This window comes from Trachymyrmex cornetzi, unplaced genomic scaffold (genome assembly GCF_001594075.2).
Source record: "Trachymyrmex cornetzi isolate Tcor2-1 unplaced genomic scaffold, Tcor1.1 scaffold7, whole genome shotgun sequence".
Lineage (NCBI taxonomy): Eukaryota > Metazoa > Arthropoda > Insecta > Hymenoptera > Formicidae > Trachymyrmex > Trachymyrmex cornetzi.
The window spans coordinates 237,285-261,434 of record NW_017300025.1 but is presented as its reverse complement, the minus strand read 5'-3'; the positions used below and the strand labels follow the sequence as shown (position 1 = coordinate 261,434).

At 37.7% G+C, this 24,150-nt stretch overlaps 1 protein-coding gene across 1 annotated transcript in view; it reads right to left on the bottom strand.

Moving 5' to 3' along the window:
* Positions 1-8,428: 8,428 nt before the first annotated feature.
* LOC108767609 (GATA-binding factor C) overlaps positions 8,429-24,150 on the bottom strand; it is a 72,755-nt gene continuing 57,033 nt past the window's right edge. Inside the window, exons 4-6 of the mRNA XM_018517572.1 lie at positions 10,194-10,383; positions 9,258-9,460; positions 8,429-8,534 (exon numbers count right to left, since the gene is read on the bottom strand). Of these exons, the coding sequence (XP_018373074.1) occupies positions 8,508-8,534; positions 9,258-9,460; positions 10,194-10,383 (420 nt within the window). The 3' untranslated portion in view covers positions 8,429-8,507. The remainder of the gene's footprint in view (positions 8,535-9,257; positions 9,461-10,193; positions 10,384-24,150) is intronic.

The following is a 24,150-nucleotide window of genomic DNA, read 5'->3' as shown; positions in this document are numbered from 1 at the left end:
AAGTTAAGTTACAGTTACTGAAAAAAAGTAACTCTAACTGTAACTTCGTTATAAATAACGAGTTACTTCCCATCCCTGCTTTATGGCAACTAGTTTGAGCATTCTACATATTTTGAAAATAATATAAAAAGCTATAGATATATATAATTATTTTGATGGTTTAAGCAAAATTATTTTTAGATCTGTATCTAGCTAAATTTTTAGATACTTTAGCAAATTATTTGTACTGCAATATAAGTATTTAGTAATCTGTGATAAATGATTAAAGCAATATCTCTTTGTTTATTGACAATAAATTCACAATTTTTGGAATTCTTTTTAATGTAGATATCTTTCTTTTTTTTGGTAACCTTTTTAGATGAGATAACAAGTTATAATTATATTATAATAAAATGCACATAAATGATTACAACGGATTCTTAGTATTTAAAATAATACTAACAAAGAAATTTCAAAGCTAATGAGAGTCAGCAACTCTTATTAGCCTTAAAATTTCTTTGTTATTATTATTATTATTATTATTATAGAATGGACAGTTATATGCACGTTTACTCGAATTTGATTGGATACGAGATAAGTACGCTAACGTAGATATTTATTTCTTTACATATCTACGTACGCATCTACGTAGAGTTCCTGGCTCGAGAGGTCCGTAAGATGACGATACAACCCTCGATCGTGACACTCGGCGTACAAATCCCACGATTGATTATTTATTTCAGGCTATGCATTCCGAATCTAAGTTTCACACTCGACGTGAGACTGACCCCACGTGCTTGACCCCCGCGGCAGGATATACAGAAGGGATTACCAGTCCCAAAGTCCTGCCACGCCAAAGTGACTCCGCATTCACCGTCGAGTATCGTTCACGCGGCACCGATCCATTTTGGAGGCTTCGCTCGGTGGACATTTATCCCGACTTCCTCGACTTAAGAAAACATCGATGGATTACGTCAGTGCGTCACTTTACAAAGTGACGTGAAAATCGGACGATGTGTCGTAATATTCGAATGCACTCTTGCGAAAGAAAACGGAATCGAAGCATGAATTGTCGTGCCGATTTTCGATAAATTGTCACGCCAAATTTATTGAATCCTGTATTTGTAAAAACTGATGTTAATCAGACAAATCAGATAAAAATAAAATATTATATTGAATAATTGAATTGCAAATAATCTTTCTGTTATGAGATATTATGCTCCACAAAAATGTTGCATAATGCTTTAAATATTCCATTAATTTTGCATAATATTTAACCTTTCTCAAAACTAACTTCAAAATTTATAATACATTACTGATGCTGTGGCCGTAAGATTCATTTAATTTATGTTGATTAAAAGGCACTATAATTAATTTCAAGGGACTAAGATGACATAACTCGTATAAAAAAGAAGAAATATTAAATTTATTTTAATAACAATAATTTAATTTGCAGATGTAACGTCAAGAATATATAATTGAGTGGGTCCAATAAATCTATCGTCAGCTTCAGAACATGTACAATATTTATATTTGTTTGCATTATACATTTATGTATAATGTACTTTTTGCGAAGAATTCCGCTATAAATATTCAGTAAAATTTGAAAAATCTAAGTGAAAAAATAACTTAAAATTTTTTCCATCGCCGCTGGAATGTGCAGCCGATACATGTAAGTACATTTCGGGGAGACATTCGTTCTCCACCATCGTTACCGCGAAATCTACCGGTAAACCGCAAAAGAAAGAATCGGGAGAACTCTCTTGACTTCACCTTCGTGCAGCTTGCACGAAGAAAAGGAGGATCATGTGCGCTCGTGAGAGAGGAGCTTCGGCTGGGGGTTAGATAGGTATCCCATCTCTTCTATTCCGCTACCCTCGAAAACGGGATTACGCGAAATCCCGGTCACTTTTATAGGAAGTATATATCCTCTCTAGCCAGGGCTATCTAAGACCGTTCCTCTTCACATTCTCCTTTTCTCTCTCCTTATATCTCTCTTTCTTTCTTTCTTCATCGTAGAATCTCAGATTCAACGGCAGAAGGTCAACGTTGGCGATTCGAGTACGATCGAACGTAAGCAGCTGCTGGCTCCGCTCTCCTTGGATATCTCGACTCCGGTCCCTTTTAACCCTCGGCGAAGGCCCATCCGGACCTAATTCGCCGTGAAACGAGGAAGGCCGACTTGCGCAAAGGCGCGTAAGCAAGGATTTGGAGATTCAGACGATGACACATTCGCCTCTACCGATTTTCTAATTCATAGAACGAGTGATCACGCAACCTCTCGTGATTCTCGGGATCCGATCGATAGGTCACGAGATTTATTCGAGAATCGCAGTGATAGTTGCTCCTAGAATGTGCTCTGGAATGGCAAAAATCCTTATAATGAGCTTAACGGACTTAATATTTTGACGAAAGATTTTTCATTCTTGTAAACTTTTAATCATATATTTTCGTTATAAATCTATATATATTTTTAAGTGATATACAAGATAATACATGCATGCTTACATGATTTATTAAGTTTAAAAACCATATGTATATTAAAAATTCTTGTGACATCCATTATTAATTAACTCGTATGCGAGTTTATAATTTATTCAAAAATATTCAGCGGTCTATGAAACAGTAAAATATGCGGCAGGGTTTGGGAAGAGTGAATGAAGACAAGTCGCGTAATTAAGTAGATATATCACACATTTATAAATTTTCAAGTAAATACACAGAGAGAGATAACGGTTACGGTACAATTTATAGTTGGTTGCACGGGATAACCGTCCTTCATTTTAAACTTCTTCGTCCTGCACACCTTGCGCTTCAACACCTCTCTCCTCGTATAATAGATAAAATAACAATTTTATATATATATATATATATAAATACATATATATATATATATATTATATATCACCTAATCATTCGCAGTCGGAGCCCGCAGTGCAAAAATCCCTTCCTATCTCATCTTGATAAGCTGTTTGTACAAAATTTCTACAGATATAATAACTTTTTCGTAACGAGACAAAAAATTATTTCTGCCAACTTATTGTTACATTTATTTATTTAAAGGATCCCGTTAAGAGAAAAAAATTCGATCGTAAAAGTCAAACATGCGACTTTTATCACACAACGTGTTCTTACAATTTATCGTCGAGTTTCCCGAACGGAGATGTATCTTCGCGAGATATGCCAGTCAGAGTCGCATTAATATAATTACTATATTTAATTGAATAAACGTGAAATCGAATCGGACATCGATCCCGACGTGAGGAGTGGTTATGGAACATTTTTCCGTCTTTTTATTGTATAAGACACGACTCCCCCCTTTATTACCGAACTCATTAACACGTCGAAAGTGACATCGAAGTTGTCGCGCTACCGATATTATCATATCTCGAGGAAGAGATATTTATTTGCTCTTTGCGATGTGATTACGGCGTTATCTCGTTCGCGATTGCTGCCTCGATTTACATGTAAATTTCTGTCCACTCGGTAAAATTCAATAAAGATCTTTTAATTAATAAGATAAATCGACGTCTATCTAAATCGTCTCATTATTGCCTCTGTACCCCGATATGTCGCATGATTTATTGCAAGTGGCAGAAAAATATCCTTTTACTTTTTAAAAAAAGAAGATTCGATATCGAATCATGTTTGTGTACGCTAACATAATAATTATGCTATAACATAATGAATATGTTATCTTCGAGACTGATATTTTCTGATAAGATTATTATTCTGTTACTGCAATTACGAAAGACATTTAAACATGCAAAACGTGCTTGTAAAATACGTTAGCAAACGGATTGTCTTTGAAATAAAATAAAACATTGACAGGCTTTTGACGCCACTTATGATTAATTATGACTAGTCGTTAAAAAAACACACAATCCTCTCGCATGTTTGTTTTGCTAACGATGTTAATAAAATTTTGCAATGTGTGCATATTGTCGATCGACAGCGTGCTGAACAATACGACTCGATCAGCGATCGCGTACATCGTCGCCGCGCGCGATTTATCACACGGCACCGCGCCGCCATTGTTTCTAAACGCCGAAAGAATTTTGCTCACGACATTCGCCCGATAATGACATTACGGTGCCGCGATGCGGGCGAAATGGAATCATTAATAATTCCGTAACGATATTATTATCGGCACGCGTGATTGATTAAGAGTCTCCGGGTCTCCTCTCGCTCTTCCTCTCTTTCTCACCCGAGCTCGGAGCGAAAAGAAATTTATTTCGTGGGCGCGACATCGTCCGAGATAACGATACAACATCGTCATGCTCGCGATGAGAGAGAGAAAGAAACACGTATACGAGAGAATCAAATCATTAATAATTCCGTAATACCTGTAGTTATACAGTGCGTCTGATTTATTAAAGAACAGTCGTCGCGCGTTGATCTCGAGTCGTCGCGCATTGATTTCGAGTCGTCGAGGAAAATTCACGTCGGTGTTCTCTGATAACGCGACGGTATTATCGGCGATATCGACGATCAGCAGAAAAACAACCGGATGCGATTCTGCGGGAATAAATCAGATGTGTTAAGTCGAGGCAGCAGGACAGAAGAATACGGACGGTTTTTTAAGCGCGAAAGAAGGAGGTAGAAGAAGAAAGAGGAAGAGATAGAGAGAGAGAGAGAGAGAGAGAGAGAGAGAGAGAGAGAGAGAGAGAGAGACGATGAGAGGAAGGAAAACGGTGAGAGACGGAGAAAGAAAGAGAGGAATAGAAAGAGAATTAGAGAGAGAGCATCGTAATGCTATACATTGTACATATACACATCTATAATCACATAATATTCGATTAAAGATTGGTCGGTGTGTATGCGTGATTTATCATTTAATTTATTTTAAGTTAAAACCTCTTTTTACAATAATATCTTACAATGTGTCACTTTTTACATCCAATAAACATCCTCGCCGCACGTCCGTCAAGTGCGAAAGGATCGCTCCGCCCTTTTTGTCTCTTTCACCCCATTCCCCTCAAAAGTTCTCTCTCTCTCATCTCGTTGCGTTTCTAAACTTCACCCACCGTTAATAATATACCCCTCTCGCCCATTTGTGCGGATGCGATCGACCTCTCTTAAAAATCATATATATTTTTTTGTTTGTTTTTACACAGGCTACACGCTACTTCCTAATAATACTATAATAGATGCTTCCTTCCTCTCCTCCTTTCACGGCCCCCTTTTTTTCCTCCGATCTTCCGAACGTGCGAACATGTCACACGATAATGACTATCGATATCGACTTTTGCTCTCGTCCCTTCAGTCTTTTGGAAAATCGCCGCCACTCGTCGTCCCCCCGTGGGATCCCGAAGGGCCATATTTTGCTCGCTTCGTCCTCGCGGCGGGAGGAAAAGATACCGCGCGATATCCTCCCGAAATCACGAACATACCGTCGCGTCCATCTATGTATATTATATATATCCCTCCTTCTCTCTCTCTCTCTCTCTCTCCCCCCCCTTACGCTCCCCTTACTCCCGTGCCCTTTCACCTTCGTATTACCTATGTACGTCTATTTAGTCGCAAAAAACATACGCGAGTGGTAAAACCTCTAAAATCGAAAAATCACAATGTGTTCGGAACCCAAGCGAGTGAGTCTTTCACGAGTAGCGATCAATCAATGGACAATCGATCGATGATGACCGATAGCGATAATGACAATGCTAATGATCACCCGATGTCTCACCTCCGTACGACATCTCGTGCGTCGTGTTTCACTCGCCGATGAGTCTTCAATTATATCCTGTTGACTATTTATATGCATGGTTGTTTATAATGCGCAATTAGTTGCTAATTATGCACAATCACTTAATGCGCGCGACGGTCGCCCGCCCGCGCGTGTTCCAATATATATTTATAATACATATATTTTATTTTCTTCATTTTGTATATATATATTTATATATATATACTATATTATTACAATAACGATACACAATTTCGAAGATACAAAATTTACACTTGCCTTTAGTCGCGTGTTTCTCGTGTTTCTTGCACTGACTGTTGCTGTCCGATGTGTGTGTGTGTGTGTGTGTGTGTGTGTGTGTGTGTGTGTGTGTGTGTGTGTGTGTGTGTGTGTGTAAGTGTGGATTTTTCGTGTCCGCCGTGACTAAATTATGAAGCTAACGCTCGTGCGATCCGGTGATCGCATCGACGCGCCGGGTCGGGCCGATCGATCGCGATCGTCGGAGGCTTCGTATATAATTTACGAATTTATTCTCTATGCGCTTTTTATTACACTTATGTGAACTATCACTAACCGGTACGACACACAGAACGGTGCTGGACCAATGGACGCCGACAGTGGACAGATATATAGAGGCAAAGTACAAGTCAAAAGTTTAAAAACAAAATAGGAAAAGCTCTATTTCGGAGACTATCGGTGTTGATCCGCGATCGAGGCTCAAACCTCAATCCCATAGGCTTCACCACGACATATTGTAAAAAGGCGTTTCAATTCCTGGGGAAATAAATTATGTTTCTTGTGGGGTGGCACCCAATTGGACACGGCTCAATTGGACACGAGCCACTCACAGCGCTTGAGACTACAAAGCTCCTAAGCACCGGTCTGTGATTGGTGGTGTCCAATCGAGCCGTGATCAATCGGGATCACCCCTTTCTTGTGACCGATCGTAAGGCTCAATCGATTCTTGTTTGGAAAGGGATTGAATTCCGCGCACGATTGGCTGTACCGTAAAATGTTCCCTAAAAACGAACCATGCGATCGAAGTGTCTCGATTATTGCTGTTCGCGTCTACTTGAATAAAAAAAAAAACCGTGTTAAGCCGCCGGAAGGAGAAACATCAATTTTTTTAACAATCTAGATTGCTACATAGTGAAAAGTAGTCGCTCTTTGAAAAGAGAGAACGCTTCGACGTTCTCTCTTTCGAAAGAGTCGGTGTAGAATATAGCGAGCTTCGTAAATTACCGTTTGCGAGACTGTTAATTGCCGTTTCGTTTAATTGCGGCCGAACGAGACACGGAGAGCTTCGACGAGTCTCGGTAACTCACGCGAAGCAACACGCGAAACTTGTCGGCGCGACCGACGGCGAGGATCTTCTGAGGAACGTCCAAACGATCCCGCACCGAGTTACGAACGCCCGTTAATAAACATTTCTCTTGAAATTGCACGATACCGCGTCGACTTCCGTGCGTAGCATGCACGCGTTCCGGAACCCCGCGCATTTGCAGCACACACCGCGACTCTTCGCACTCGGAATCGATTTTGGGTGCGAACCGTGATCCAGTGGATCTTTGCGCCGTCGACCGTCGCGCGGGAGGACAATAAAGGCCATGGCACACAAAGAAACTTAATTAAATAAAATGTAAGCAGTAAACAAATTGGCCAATCATAGTAGAGACCGCAAGGCCATAACTTAAACAATAGCAAATCCAACATGTTGATTTCCTTACTGCTTACGTCTTACCGCTTAAGATTTTCTGTGTACTATAGTCCTAAAGCAGGGTGTACAATAGAGTAGTAAGCCTTTAAGCCGTAAGAAATTGATCATTCGATTGTTCTTACATTCGATTGTAATTGATCAATTTCTTACGACTTAAGGCTTACTATTCTAAAAAATATACATGTGGATTTCACACACACACACACACCATGCGGTGTCTATATAATTCTTACCGTATGGATGTTAATATTAACAAGACATAGAGTAGATTTTTATAATCCTTGGTGGTCATATCAACACTATGATGTGGATTTAAAACTCATGATGTTAAATTCACATCATGTTGGTGTTAATAGTAACACTAACACAATGTGAATTATATAGGGTGCCTTCCAACAAGCGACTCAGTACAACACAGAGATCATCTCATCCTTGTTTAACATTGGCGAACAACAAGGATGTAATGATGCACCGTGTCACACCGTGTCATGTGTGTCTCTTCTTGGCAGGCACCTATAAACACCGCTGGTTTTAAATCCACCGATAATTTTTAGAGTGTACAATTATATAGACACCGCGTAACGCGTAATATGATCCCGCGCGACGGTCCGGTATTTGATCGTCCACCCAGAATCCTCCGAGGAGTCGCCTAAAAACAGGTCATCACACGCACACACGCATCCGCTCTTTCCACATGCACTCGCTCACACACGCTCGTACGCGCGCGCACATATAATATAAATTCTTGTATCTATATATTTATTTACATGCTATATATCATATATAAGACTCAATACAGTAGCTGATTTTTCCTTTGTACTTGGGGCCGGGGCTCGATGGCCCTACATGAAACTTTACATATTTACATGAGCTTTCACTTAAGAGAGATCCGACAGGCGCTCTCACGGCCATGCACAAGGACGTGAATCCCGGGATCCCGCGTGTCGGGATTTTCGTGTCGTCAGTGATCGATCGTGGCCCCTTGGCTGAGGAGGCCCGCGTGCGAGAAAGAGAAGAGGAGCGGTTTTGTGTTTAGTTTATCTTTTTTTTTCTGTTTTTTCCTTTCTTTTTACATTACAACGAGACAGTGGTGGGCTGCGTCCTGAGCTGCTAGTCACTCGCGATTCATGTGTACTCCGATCGCCAGCCGGTCTGAAACCAGACAAAGATTACCACACTCTTGAGATGCTCTACTTGCCCCGGTCGCTCTGTGAGTGAAGGCTCTCCTCTCGCGCCGCGATTAATATTACCGCTTGGAAACAGAGACGGAAGCTGCACTGGCAGTAACCATCGAAATGTTTGGAATAACGTGTCTCATTGAGAAAATAATGTTTCGATTTTATATATTCAATTGTTTTAAAGGACTCTGTATTAATTATATGGAAAGTTGGGTCTCTGTGAAATGAGTTAATTTTTATATACAATATATAGCTTATAATATAGTGAATAAAATATCATAGCTGCAAGGCTCAGTAATGGATACTTCGAGTGTCAAAGGTGTAAAAATTGTGCTATGTGAGCACTTTTGATACATCATAACTAAAAAATTATGCATTATTAAACCTTGTGTCTACGACAACTTTTATTCACTACATTATTACGAGTTACATTCTATGTGAAAACTAATTCATTTCAATGGGACTCTCAATTTTCCATATAATTAATGCGGGATCCTTTCTCTACCTAGTAACGTAAGACTGAAATTTTGGAAATGACGCGGTCGTATCGTTCCGCTATCGCGAGATAGTTGCAGCATGTTAAACTCGGTTCACGACCCGAGAGAAATCGACAAACTCTACGCGGTAGATCCTGATCGATTATCGGCGGTCGAAGCCTTTGGTCAATCGCCGATGAAGGTAACAATCGTGCACTCACCATTGCGTTCGTCGTGGCCGCCAGCTGCAGACCCTGAAGACTCGTCATGTGATGAGAATGGGAATGCGAATGTGAGTGCGGGTGGATGGGGGGCGGCGCCGGTGGCGCAAATCCCTGATGAAGACCTCCGGCCACGCCGACACCCGTGTGATACATGTAATGCTGCATCGCCGGATGCATCGTGTGATGATGCTGCGACGTACCTGGAACGATAATGGGAAGCGTCGCTCTTTTAAAACTCTTCCTGTGCCCATGAATTTCGCATAAGAGATGGACACGGTGGATTCTTTTCGGTCGTATTGAGTCGTTTACAAAGATGATTATACCGAAAAATGTCATACAATTGCGAATCTTAAGTGCGTTGCCGCTAATCTAAGTTAAATCTAAATTTAAGTCTTTTCCTTGCGCGGGAATAGTCATCTGATATTTTTTACGTAAACGATCACCTGAGTTATTTTTACACCCCCAATTAAAATCCCTATTATTAATAATACATTTTTTGTATATTATTGATTGTTTTGCAATTATTAGTATTTGTAAAAAAGTAAGTATAGAAACCAAACAAATATTTAACGGAGTAAGTACGTTAATAGCTTATTATATGACAGTATTTCTAAAAAAATAAAGATTTTAATTAACGTTTTTATTGCAGGTTTTTTCAATGGAGTTGCATTTAAAGATTCATAAAGAATAATTAAACAAAAAAGAATACGTTAAACAATATTTATACAAAAAATAATTTTATAACAATTTATAATATTTATTCGCCGTTGGGATGTAAGATTCTTCAGATGATTATTCCCGAATTAAGTGTAGAAAATAATCTTTCTGTCTCTGGTGTTATAATATACGTATATAAAACAAACTTTTCAAAATTTTTTTAATTATTAAATTTGAAATAGAAAAAATATTTGTAAGTCCAAGAATTCGACTTACCCATTGGCGATCCGAATCCTGAGTGGAAGGGCTTGTTGTCGAGATCAAGGTGTCCGCTGGCCTTGATCATGTCGCCCATGACACCACCGAGACCTAGGCAACCGCCAGCCTTTTTCTTCTTGCTTTTCGACGAGAGCTTCCTGTTTCTCGTTTGGATACCTTCCTTCTTCATCGTCAGCGGCCGGTTCACCTGCAACAGTCGTAGACAACAGTTCGCTAAGTTTAGAATTTATACTACGTAGAAAACGTGATTTGTCAGCGCAACTATATAGGTATGTATGGCTGAAATCGCGATCACTACGTTATTAGAATTCATAATTTATGATCACAATTTTATACCGATAAAGATCATTAATTAAAATTAATTGAAATTAACTCAAAGAAATTAAGATATTATGCATTGAATTTCGAAGAATTTAAAATGATACGAAACATAATTACGTTGTCGCGACATTTCCGTGAGATAGTTTAGTAAAGAGAATAAAAGAACTACATCTAATGAAGGATATGAAAAATCAACCAAGCAAGGACCGTAAAATTACCAACGTGAACAATGCGGTGTCGTAACGGGAAAGGGGAAGAGGAAGAGAGAGAAATAAAAAGAAAATATGGCGATCGTCGGAAGATGTTATTCATTGGAGTGCAACGCGCGATGCTCGGCAATGCGCTCCGTACACAGGATCGTAAATCATCGCGTGTTGCATGTTCGACGGACGGCAGAGCGTCGGGGAATGCCCTTCTTTATTCTAAACTTCAATCTACGATTTTTCTTCAGTGCAACGTTCCATTCGGATTCCCATACCATCATGCTAAATCGATTCTCATTGCTTCTTCTCGCCCGTCAAAAGTCAGCCTCTGTCAGCCAACACGTTTATCTATTCCTGCGATTTAATTTAATTTATAATAGTGGATTTGAGAAAAGACCATTTGATTAAATTGCTTTCCCTTATTATCCGAAGGATGCAGGTATTATTATCGGCAGTACAAGTCCACTATCTCGGAATTGATTTTAGAAGCGAGACGAGACGAGACGAGACGAGACGTCGCGACGAGGAATCGAGCGCGGCGCACATCACTGACGTAATCTCGTCGGGTTACCAGACGAGAGCGCGCAATTAAGGAATCCCTCAGATTCCTGGTAGTCTCTGGAAGCCGGTGCAATTAACGAATCGACAGTCCTCGAGAGCAATTCGCGAGACGCTACGTCACCGTTGTGCATCTCGCGCGACCACGCCTTGTCCGCGCATTCGCACGAAGAAGCACCGCGGTATTGTTTCTCGTTGAGAAACGAAGAAGGAAGCGTAGGAGGTCGTCGGCTTCTCATTTCGATCGAAACTAACGATAATATGCCTGTTAAAAATAAACGGTCGAGCGAACGGGATGGCACTCGGCGTGACGCGATGCGTGGCATCCGTGGACCATCCTCAAAATCGACTCAACTCTACGGAGCTAACGCCAAAATCTGTAAAGGGTCCTCTACATAGAAGTCGTAGACGGTCGTGGAGTCTTAAGTTGTAGGAAACTGACCAATTCTAGTCGAGTATTCTCCTTATATTTGATTGTGATTGGTTGGTTTCCTACGACTTAAGACTCCACGACCTCTATGTAGAGGACCTTTAACACGTCTACTGACGCTAAGTCTGTAAGACTTATTTAATTTATGTTAATTAATCCTTAAGTATAGCTATGAAAACTACACTTAAGTTATAAGCATCCTATTTGAAGAATGCAAATAAATCTTCGTCGTACGGTGATTAATAGAGAAGGGTTCAAAGTTTTTTTTATCTACAATTTAGAATTTAATAGTACTAACCGTATGGAGTCTACAATCGTCTACAAATTTTCGCTTTAAATCCAAATAACCCGTTGCGTTGCTGTAGTCGAGGATTAAAAAGCACTAATTAATTTCAAGGAGCCGAAATAATTGTATGAAAAAGAATGGACATTAAGTATACTTTAACAAATAATTTTAATAAAGAATAATCCAAATCTGCAGATGTAAAGAATATTGAAATGTTTGACATTTTTTACAATGAGATTTATAAATGAATGAAATGGGTCGACTCACTATCAGCTCTGGAGGATTAAGAGTAACTATTAATAAGTAAAATTATTGCGATAAAACGTCGATTTGTGACAATAATGTAATCTCAAGGAAAATTAATGAGGCATGAAGCGAGCTACATTTTATTTACTAACACGAAAACGCAGTAAAACAGCATAGGCGCTTCGAAGGTGCGGGTTGCATCTGCCCCATGTATATGATATGAAAATTATCTTCTAAAAAAGGTATAATAACTACGTAGACTATAAAAAAAAAAGGAGAAGGAAGTCCGGTGCGGGCGTGCGCGGCTTCGTGCACTTTTATTAATTAATCCATTATTTACACCGATGCTAACGCAGGCGCGCGTTGTCCGCGATGCATCATTCATCGGCATGAAAGCGTATTCGCGCGGCACGCACGCATTCACGAAAGAAGACAACCTGCATTGTACCTATTTATGTAAGGGGTGATCAAGGAAAATTATTACCTGTCAACCGCAGCCACAAAAAAATTGAAAGAATGACAAAATTCAATCATTACGAGCCTTATAAATGCAATTATCTGAAATATGAAAAAATTACTATAAAGTAAAATGGAAGTGGCAGCAAAACAAAACGAAAACAAAATTAATGAAATCAGACTCCGATTATAGACTCGGGATATTAATAAGATACTTAAGTCATACAATTAAATTTCGAAAGTTCAATTTATATATCGCGTATCTCGAATTCAGTCGATCTGACGATAAATACCCGTAGAAAAATACGCATCGCGAAAGAAAGAAACAAATGTCAGCTCGAAGGAGGACTTAATTATCAGCTCACCCTGTATATATGACGAAATGTACGCTCGTGTGCGTGCAGAGATGCACACGCGCTCCGTGCGATGCTTAAGTACGAAATAAGTATGGTATGCAAGTGTTGTGTATTGCATCGGGTTGGGCCTGAAGACGGTTGGGGGAGGGAAGGAGAAGGCAGGGAGGAATCGCGGTGCTTTGTAGTCGCCGCGACGTGACACAACTGCTAACTTGGGGGAAAAGGTTCCCGGTATTGCGCTCTGGACGCGAAGAAGGTGGTGTGAGTGCGTACGCGCGTGGAGGCGCATCATCCTCTCCTCTCTTACCTCCCTCTTGCGAATTTGACCGCCCGCAGCCCTCGCGACGCGCAACTTTTTTTACTCGTGTCTTTTGCACCACCCGGCGCGGCGTCCAGACGGTCAACGACTCTTTTCGGAATTACGCAATTGGCCGAATTTGTCGAATTAACGGTCACTCTTCCTCTCTTAGGATGAAACGTGCGGCGGCTCTTTGCGAACCGCATTTTTTTTTATCCAGGGTCGACCAACGTAGTCGAAGTACCGACGCACGCACGAAAAAATTAGGCAATAATTAGACTTAAAGTGCTATGATAAAATCTCACGGTTTGTCACGGAATAACTATCAAAATTATTTTCCATTACCGATTCTGGTGGTTATCAAGTATATGTTTCGCTTTGCAAATAGTTGAAAAAGAGAAATATACACTAAAAAAAATTTCTGGTTGAAAATGAATCAGAATTTTCTGGTTAAAATTAGAATTCTAGTTAAGATAACCGAAATTCCGGTTGATACAATATTTATGACAAAATCTACTAGAATTCTTATTTTTTTACCAGAATAATTATATCAATCGGAATTCTAGTTATCTCAACATCAGAAAATTCTGATTCGTCCATTTTCTATCAGAATTACTATTTAATCCAACCAGGCCATTTTTCTCGGTGTATTTTCCGAATTATAATTCTTGTTATTTAGAATATATTAACATTTAAATAAGTAGGTGGAATGGTTACTCCAAGAGAGCGGTTTTCTTTAAAACCTTCTATTGGAAAAAGAAAATAAAAAGTATAAACATAGATAGCCAAAGTCTTAGAGTTCATTATTTTTACATTCCTATCTTATAATGATATAACTCTGGTAGAAATGTATGCAGTTTTCCTAGACACCTATCCAGTTACTATCTAATATTACTGTATTCCCATTAATTGTACCAATACTGAGTAGGAAATGGACAAGAACTTGATAGAGTTTTATTCTGTCCATCTCACAAGCAGTTGGCTTGCTTATTAATCAATTTAATATCCATTATTTGTTGTGTTTTTATTCAGTAAATGGATTCAGATTTTACGCAACTTTTGTATATAGTAATTGCAAACAAAGTGTTACATCCTAATTGGGAGTCTCAGTAGTTTTTCTTCTCAGTTACTAGATAGAAGTTGGTGTAACTGCTCAAAAAACGCATGAAATTTCTACCAGGAAACTGATATAATAAAGACGTTAAAAACTATATAACTATAAAATTAAAAATTTTTAGTGATGTCTGAACACTTTATCTACCGAGATTTTAATTGCGTATCTTTAAATCATTTACCTATTTAAGATTAAATATGAGAAATTATGACATTTTGCGCTCGCTACGTTATTTTTCTACGTTATGTTAAAGTTGTATGAAATACAACACTAACTACCGTTAATGGATCCTTTAATGAGCGACAAAGCGACCAGATGAACGGTTGAGAGAGCGACGAGGTAAAGACGAGCGGACGTAGAGGTAGGACGCGAAAGCTCGAACCAATTTGAATACAATACCGACGGATTTAATAGGAACCACCGGAGGTTCGTGGGAGTTCGCGGGTGTCCGAAAGTGCGAGGTGCAAACAAAAGAGACGAGGAGAGAAAGGGAAATAAAGGAGAAACGTATCCAACCGGCGGAAAAGATTGAACGCGGAAAGAAAAAGAAAAAAAGGAAGGAGAAAAAAAAAGAAGAAAAGATGAAAAATAAACGAAGAGATAAGATAGGAGTAGACGGGGGAAGGATGGACGAGGTGGAGGAAAGACCGAGAATCCGTATGCAGATTGATGTGATCGCACACGATGCAACTGCACACGAATCGCATACGAAATTGCATCGCAAAACCAGGATGGAGCCAAATGAATGAAAAATCTAGTCGCCAGAAAAGCGATACGGCCATGGTCGGATCTTTTTATCGACCGATCGATACCGGAATCGTGATCACATTCTCGCACTCCAGAAATCGCCTTCGCTCCACTCGTGAACGGTCTCCACTTTCGACGTGCCTCAAAATGCCTGGTGCAGCGAATTTCAAGTGCGCGATGCACGACGACGAGCAGCCTTTCACGGTGTATGACAATAGCATGAATAATAATGCCGAGTCCGGAGCAATAATTATAGCTGTTTCGCAGCGCCTGTTTTTGATCGCAGATAATCATAACGCTAACCGACGTTGATGAAGCCATATAACTCGCTATCAATCTTAACAGAATTATAAGCTGAGAATATTTATGAACTTCATAAAGATCGAAGATCTCACGTCGTTTATTTAGTTCGTCGATGTAGACACGGAGATGAATCCGACAAGTAATTTAAGATTTTTCCGCGACAAAGTCGCATAATTAAAGCTAGATAACGACGCATCCGACATAACGAATACAAAGGTTTAATCTTCTCATATAACATAAATGCGGCGAAGAGGAATTTCCATTGTTGCTTATTAAGAGAACGAGAAGGCAATGAAACAGGACGAAGACCTATACTTACTTCACAGCTCACATCTGTGAAGGTGAAGAAGAGGATGGCTAGAGAACGACCAGAGAATCCTCACGTAGAACAGAGGCACCTTGTCTTTTCCGATATGGATCTCGATCTCTCGTCGGTCGCTGTTACGCGGTGTGTGCTTGCGCGTATGTGTGCATAGAGGATAGAAATATATATATATATATCTGACACTGTGATTGACCGATAAGAAAAATAATTTTAGGACTGCTCTGCTGTGTCTCCCTCCAGTTGTCTTGAAAAAAAAAACTCGGGACAGAAGGATCGTTACGCCTCAAGACGAGACCTTACCTCGACCGACTTACCTCGGTAAAATAAGAAAAAGAAAACATTGCAGTGTTTAAATAGGAATCCTTTCATCTTTCCCCATTCAAGACATCTTAAATTTTGATGACGAATTTAGCGGTGCTAATTATTCCGAAAATTAAATCAGATTCTATTTAAACAAATGGATCTAAATACGAATTTGCGTGGCAAATTTATGTGCTCTCGTTTAGCTGCTGATCAATCTGCATCGAACATTGCATTCTCCTTCTTGTATTGTTTTGATCCCTTTCATCTTTTATATTTTTAACCTTCATACATTTCTCGTGTGTATGTGATACTTCATTAATATCTAAGTCTAAGTATATAAATATTCTCATTGTATTCTAGTTATGCGTAATGTATTGTTTCATTGTAATGTCAATCATTATTCTGATTCGTTTCTGGAAGACTTTATAGCAACAGCATTGCTGATGTCTCAACAATTGTATTCATGTTCTTCGTATCTCACAATCAGTGTAATTCTATGGATACACAATAAATTAAATTAAATTACAAATTAAATTTAATTAAGGTTACGAAATATAAAGCATACCTTTGAAAATTTTTCTTTTAGGAAGTAAACAGTTGACTATTAAATTATTATGCTAATTCTACATTTTGCAGTCGCGACACAACACACATCAAAAGGGTGTAACTCCACGAAGACATTATGAGTCTCAGGTCGATAAAAGAGCCGATTCGCGAGGAAGTTGTAAAATCGAATTACGCAGAAGTCCGAATTACGTCGTAGTCCGTTCGATGCCACTTGATATGCTTGCAACGATCTCTCGTATAAGACATACCGCGTGTCTCGTCCCAACATAAGTCGATTGGCAGGAATTCGACGATAATTTCATCGCCGGATGCGCGACTGCAACAAGTATGACGATTGCGAAAGAGATAAAACTGATGTATTTGGAAATATTGATAATATTAAAAGCCCCATGCCTTTGCCATTAGCGTTCGTGTCTATCGCTTTTCTTTATTAGATCAAAGCCTGGAAATCCAATCCTTTAAGTTAAATAACATTTTGTTATTTTTAATGTGTGAAAATGTAAATTAATCCATTCTTGTGGTTTTAAAGTGAATACATTTAGTAAATGATAAACTAAATTTGAATTAAATTGAATACATTTTTTGTATTAAATTGTTTAACTCTATTGACTTAGTTAAATTAAGAACATACTGGATATATAGAAGCAGTGGTGACTTGTAAAAATGATAAAAAATAAAAGTAACTTAAATTGAGTATAATTTGACATGACGAATCTAACAGTAACTTTCGAAGAGAAGAAACAGACTGCTCGTTAGGCCTCACACTTTGCGGAACAAAGAAATTGCGAGATTTACAAGCATGATTGGACAACAATGTTGCTGGGATCGATGCGAACCTGATCGCGAATTCCTATCGTCCCGCCTTTCTCGGAAACTGAAAGCACGCACTGGCCAAAATACGTTGACACGTTGTTTGTCGCGGACTAATCCGTGCAGTCCGTGTAATACTAGAAGTTCGGCGCCTCGGATTCGGGCCGGGCCTCAGTGTGGCGCACGCACGAAAGGCCGAGGGGCCTGGGTCCATCCCCCTTACCAGGAGGTCCTTCCACGTGATGACCGTACTAGCGACATCTTGAATTACAGCTAACTTTGTTATTGAAAGCAAGTTCCGCGCTACTTTGTCGGAGGGTCTGAATTTTTATCGAGCAACCTTGTAGAATTAATGAGTCCCGGATCAGCATCTGGTACCTTTGTTTGCAGCCACGGAAGACGACATCGGAAACTTCCTTTTGCAGATTTAATCGCAAAGTTAGATATTTTTGTCAAGTGATTATTCTATCGAGCCCAAATCTCAATGAATAACGCTTCACCGAGCGTAAAGAATCTTCAGAATATAGATAATTTGATTATTTCCTCAGAGATTATTCGGGTATGTACGGGGTATAAAAATGAACAAAATTGATCTAAATCTAAAAAAGGTTTTAAAGCTTTTAAAATTTCTACTTTCAAAAGATTACTAGAGGAAGGTCACCGAAACTGACATACCACTTTGTTTTTAGACAATATTTCTTAAACAAAAGGTAAAAATACAACTTCAAAAACATAAATACAAAGTAAAAAGTGTCTTTTATCAGATAGTATAATATAAGCAATTTTTATAATACTGTTTGCAATTTTGCAATAATTAAGTTTTTCGTAAGTTATGCAAAAATGAGCGTCTGACAAAATGAGCTCCAAAACTGACATAGTAGGCAATAATACCAATATTTCTATTCTATAAATAAGGCTATATCCTATTCTGTAAAGAAAACTAATTTATGAAACTATAAACATTTAAAATGACGTAATATTATCAATAATACAGTCACTATTATTTTAATTACGCAATTTGCAAAAGGACACCGTAAGAATTTTCTTCTCGGATTCATAGAATTGGTTTTTAGCTGATTTGGTATAGAAATAAGCCACAATATATGAATTATGAGTTTGTACTTCTTTAATTAGCTAAACAGATCATGATTTTATTAGTATTAATAAATTGCAATAGTTAGTTTCTGAGAAATAAGAGGGTATCACTTTAGTAGACCTATGTCAGTATCGGCGACTTTCCTCTATATATGTCTTTTGTAAGTTTGGTAATTTTTACATATATACAGAAAACTATAAAATAGATAGAATACAATAGAAATTTTTCTTCTCATTTTGCACATCTGTTACGTACCCAAAAAATTCTAATGTGAAAGTTTAAAATTTTCACTCCAAATCGTTTTTTTTAAACGGTCCTTTAAGATTTGTTTTACAGATTCTTAAGGAGGTTATACGGCAAATGCAATATGTTAAGAATTACTTGAAAAAATTACAGATTATTCTAAATTGCATTTAATAATAATATAAAAGAAATAGAGACAGTTGACTATCTGGATCAAAAGTTATTTCAATAAGTAGTAATATTTTTTTAATTTGTACTTTAATATAAATAAATAAAAATGTATTATTATAAAATAATGATAAAAATCTCAATTTTTTAATATAAATACTTTATGAATTCAACAATATTTATGTAAAGTGAGATGCAGACATACCTTGAGATGCAGACATTAATTGTTCAGTAAATAAATAAAATTTGTTATAAACTAATGATGAATCTCAATGAAACTTTGCATAAGTCATGTTTAGTACTTAATATATTTATATAAAAATATTTAGATTTTTCTTATTTTTTATTTTAACAATTTTTGTTTATAATAATAAAACTAATAACAAATAGAATAAATAATCTATAAAATAATATAAAAAATAAATAAAACCAGAATGTTACGAACACAACTTTCACATGTATGTAATTCGTTTAAAGCGTAAATATTAATATGTGTTTTATGCCCTTGCAACCTCCTTAAAACTGAAACTTTTCTCTGTCGAATTGCATAATCGCCAAATTTTTTTAAAAACAATACAAATAAAGTACGAACTTTTGTTCCAACCAATAGATTATTCCTTTCGAACATTTTTCTCTATATCCGTGAAATATAGCCAACTCAAGTAATATTCAATTGTTGCGATAAAGTTGAGATGACGTCATCTTGACCGACTGTAAGACTTGATAAAAGTTTCACTGATTTTATATCAGTTTGATGTCATATTGCGTATTATTTGGGAAGTAGAGCAGTAGAAGTGACATCTCTCTGGTCTTCAGATTTTCTCTTATTCCCTTCCTTAATAGCTTTTATATACGTATGGTAATATAACGAAATTTTATTTTTTGTGTGGTGTAGCTCAAAAATCATACTGTAGACGGAAAATTCCATCTATAGCTACAAAAGTCGAGTGTGACCTTGCTGACCCCGCACAGCCATGTCTCGCGTGATGTTGGTTTCGGGCGACGATTACCATATTCCGAGCACCCGGTAGCTTGGTGTTTGGGCACGAATAATCCATGTATTTTCAAGCGAAGAGCCGAGTCGCGTGTGCGTGTTTGAGTTTAGCCATGGAGCGCTATCGGTCTGCTCTATCTTAACGACGCCAGATCTGTCGTTCTCCACCCAATCCCGTCCCTTCTCCACCTTCCTTCACCCCCGCCACGACCTGTCGGAGATCTCGCAAGAGAAGTCGGAGGAAAGAAGAGAATAAGAGAGAGAAAGGAAACTCACGGCGTGAGAGACGCGGGAAGAGAAATATATGTCTGCCACTGAAATGATTGATTCGTCGCGGTCTTCCCTATCGAAGGCGAAACTCCGGAAACAACTTTCACGATATCTTTCGACAAAAATCTTCGTGATTGACCTGATAACTGAACGTTAACGATTGACAATTAACAATAATTCCGAAATCACTTAATAATTAATCAAGATTCGTTTGATGCAGTTTAATATTAACGGTGGAAATTCATTTCATTCTAATGAAAAAAATTGCTGCAAAACTTCTAACAATAAGTATAAAGTCACAGAGTTCTTAAGTGACATCTCGACGCTCAATATTATTATACAGTTATTTCGTACAATATTACTGATGCCTCCTTTAAACAGTTCAAAATAAATAGTTTGGAGGCTCAAGAGTTTCCAGACGATCAATAATATTGTGCAATAATATTGATCGTCTAGAAGCTAGTTTACGTAATAATCGTACAGGAAATTATTTTTATAAACATGAAAAGATTTATTTTTAATTGTTCCCAAGAGAATCTTCACTCGATCCTCAACAAAATCGATTAGCACGAAAGACTTTCGGGATCATCTTGAGAGACCATCGAATCGCCGCGTGTACGCGTTCCGATTGTCGAAAGTGCGTCAGCATCGACTATTTCGAGAGCCGTCTCTTCGTCCATTTCTTCCCTCGCATCTTCGAGCTGTGGAGAAGAAGAAAAGATTCGGACACGGCACTAAGACTGTAATGTGTCGGCTTAACGTCAACGGAGACAGTCACCTATTCCAACCAACTCGGGCCATGGCTATCTGCGTGCGTGTGTGTCACGAATCACACGCGAGTACGGGTGTATGCTCGACTGACGCGTGAGGAATCCGCGCGAGTGTTGTACGAATGCCATGGGGAATAAAAAATCAGAAAACTTGTAGAATCCTGTCGTAGGTATAATCGCCTTCAAGTTTTTCCCCTCCCTCTTCTTCCATATAGTTCACATAAATATATCCCACGTAGCACCTATATTGGTTTATATACGTTTATATGTTTTCTAAATGTATATAAAACCAACATGTGCTACTGGGATAATATTTATTATTTGGGTTTAGGGTAAAATCAGGGATTATGGCATAGGCTACTAATATGGAATAGTGGCTTATTTTTTAAACAAAGCATTGCAATCTAGCGGCAATCGCTGAAAGTTATTGCAACTGTTACCAAACATGTCATAACAAGCAATGAACTCGGTTCGACCAAGCGTTTTGCTATAATTAACATTTATTCATTTTCGTTACGTCAGGAGATCCGGCAGCTTTTTCTAAAAAGTGTTCTCACAAACTGAAGATAAGTTTTTGTAATGCTTATATTGCACAGACGCTTTTAATAATGTTGCATAAACTATATTATGCAGATTAATTGCTATTTCAAACTTGTTTATTGTTACGGAAAGACTTTATTTGTCATATGACGACGTGCAGGTAATGTGGAATACATCGAGGGTTGAGAATATGGAATAGATTCTTGTGAATAATGTTTATTTTAGATGCTAATATATTTATTGTACGTCATAATTTAATGATTCAAGATTTAATTTTATTCTTTATTGTCCATATGCGTAATAACGTTCGTAATGATGCTATTATATTTTCTGTGTTATTGTACAATATAAAAAAAAATTGAACAGTTTTCTATTTTTCTTGATCAGTTTGTATAAATAAACAAATTTGGACTTCTCATTTATTGTGTTATTTATTACTATGGTCAAAATTTCATCGGTATTCCATATTCCATTTTCTCACTTTTGACTTTTTTGTTAATATTGACTTAAATTTTGGCGACTTTCATTTATTGGATGTTGTAGCTAACATATTCCTCAAGAGTTGTGTGTAAATTTAAAGTCTTCATATACATTTATATCGGAGCAATGTTAATTTAAAAATAGCTATTCCATAATCTCTGCTTTCTCCTTTTATGGATCAGCTACACGGAGAGAATTTTATATTTAAAATTACTATAATGTGGTAGTAGCTGCAGTCTTCATGTAAATCATAAGTTTTAATGCTATAGCTATTTTTTTAAAAACAATAATACAACGTAATTTTTACACTTTTTCATAGTAAAAATTTTTTATTACAAAATCAAAACTTGTTGAATAAAAGTTAGTATTGTAAAGATAAGTAAAAAATATATACCTAGCAAATTTTGTTTGCGTACCATAGTAAAAATTAATTGTTTTCATGTTAGAATATGGCTTAACAAAATAATTACTTTATTTATGTGATAAAAATTAGTATTACCATAGTAAAAGTTAAGTCGGAATCATGTTGTGAGGGTCCATCGAAAATACAAGACATAGTAAAGTGTAATTTAAAATTGTGTGTGTATTAAAACTTAATATAAAATTTTCTCCGTATACTATAGAACGGCATCAATCAAAAAAGTTCCTTATCACAATGAATGCATAATATGATGCTATATTATATAAAAAATTGGGGTAAATGAGTTAGTTTTCACATATAATGTAGCTTACGTGGTGAATAAAAGATGTCCATAGACACAAAGAGCAGATAGTTTTCAGATAATGGATAGTTTTTGAGATATGGGATATCAAAGGTGTAAAACTCGTGTTCAGAGTATATCTTTGCTATACTATAGATCGAAAACTATTATTGAGCTTTGTGTCTATGACATCCTTTGTTCACTACAATACTACTACTACATAATATATGAAAACTATTATATAATATTTACTAATCCTTACGTTATATGTGAAAGTTAACATTTCATCAGGATTCAATTTTCCATATAATTATCTTCAATTCTCCATATATGATCGTTTTAACGACCGATAAAAAAATACGGAGAAGCCGTGTGATTCGCAGGAAGAAAGTACGACTCGGGTTAGAAACAGAAGAAAGAAAGAGAAGAAGAGAGAACGAATTAGATTCCACGGTAGAGAAATTGACAATAGCAATATCGAGAGACTCGATGACAATAGCAACTCGATACTTCGTTTACCGCGGTCCGGCTTTTCATTCTGGGGATCAGGCGAAACGACGCGACCGACGCCACGGCGACAAGCGTCGCTTAGCTTCGACGGTGGCCGAGGGACGACCTTTTGCCTCCACTTCTCATCGAAAGAAAGCGTTTCATTGCGCCCTGCACGCATCGCATCGGCTCGATTCGCCGTGTAATGGCGAGCCCTTTTGTCGGGCCTCTCGCTTTTGAAAAACTTCGTGTCGCGTCCTATCCGCTACAAGGAAAATTCTCGGGGTATTAAGTATCCATTACAGCTTCACGTTTCTTCCTATGAAATCTCTCTCTCTCTCTCTTTCTTTTTATCTATTTTGATCTCTCTCTAAATTTTATTTCTCTTTTTCTCCCTAAGGATCTCCAAAGATATCGTCATCGAGGAAGCGGAAGCGGGCGTATTCGGGAAACGGCAAATGTTTCTTCCGAAGTGCGGAACAATCGGAGTGTTGGTCGTGGGAAGGGACCCGATTGAAATCGGTCGCTGCTCAGCAAAGAGACTTCTCATTTCCGCGAAGTAAACGCGCTGCGATCGCTCCCTTTCCCGCAGGCATGCATTCGGGATGCCGGAAGCTTGCCATTAAATTCCTCATACATTAATACGGTTTCAATGTAACAAGTACCACATAAAATGTATACAGTAAAAATGGTAATTATGAAACCTGATGATTTATTAAATCGGTAAAAATCACTTTTCATAAATCTTACGAAAATTAAGGAGGTTGTAAGGCAAATGCAATATATTAAGAACTACTTGAAAAAATTACAGACTATTCTAAATTTCATTTAATAATAATACAAAAAAAAATAGAAATAATTGACCATCTGTATCAAAAGT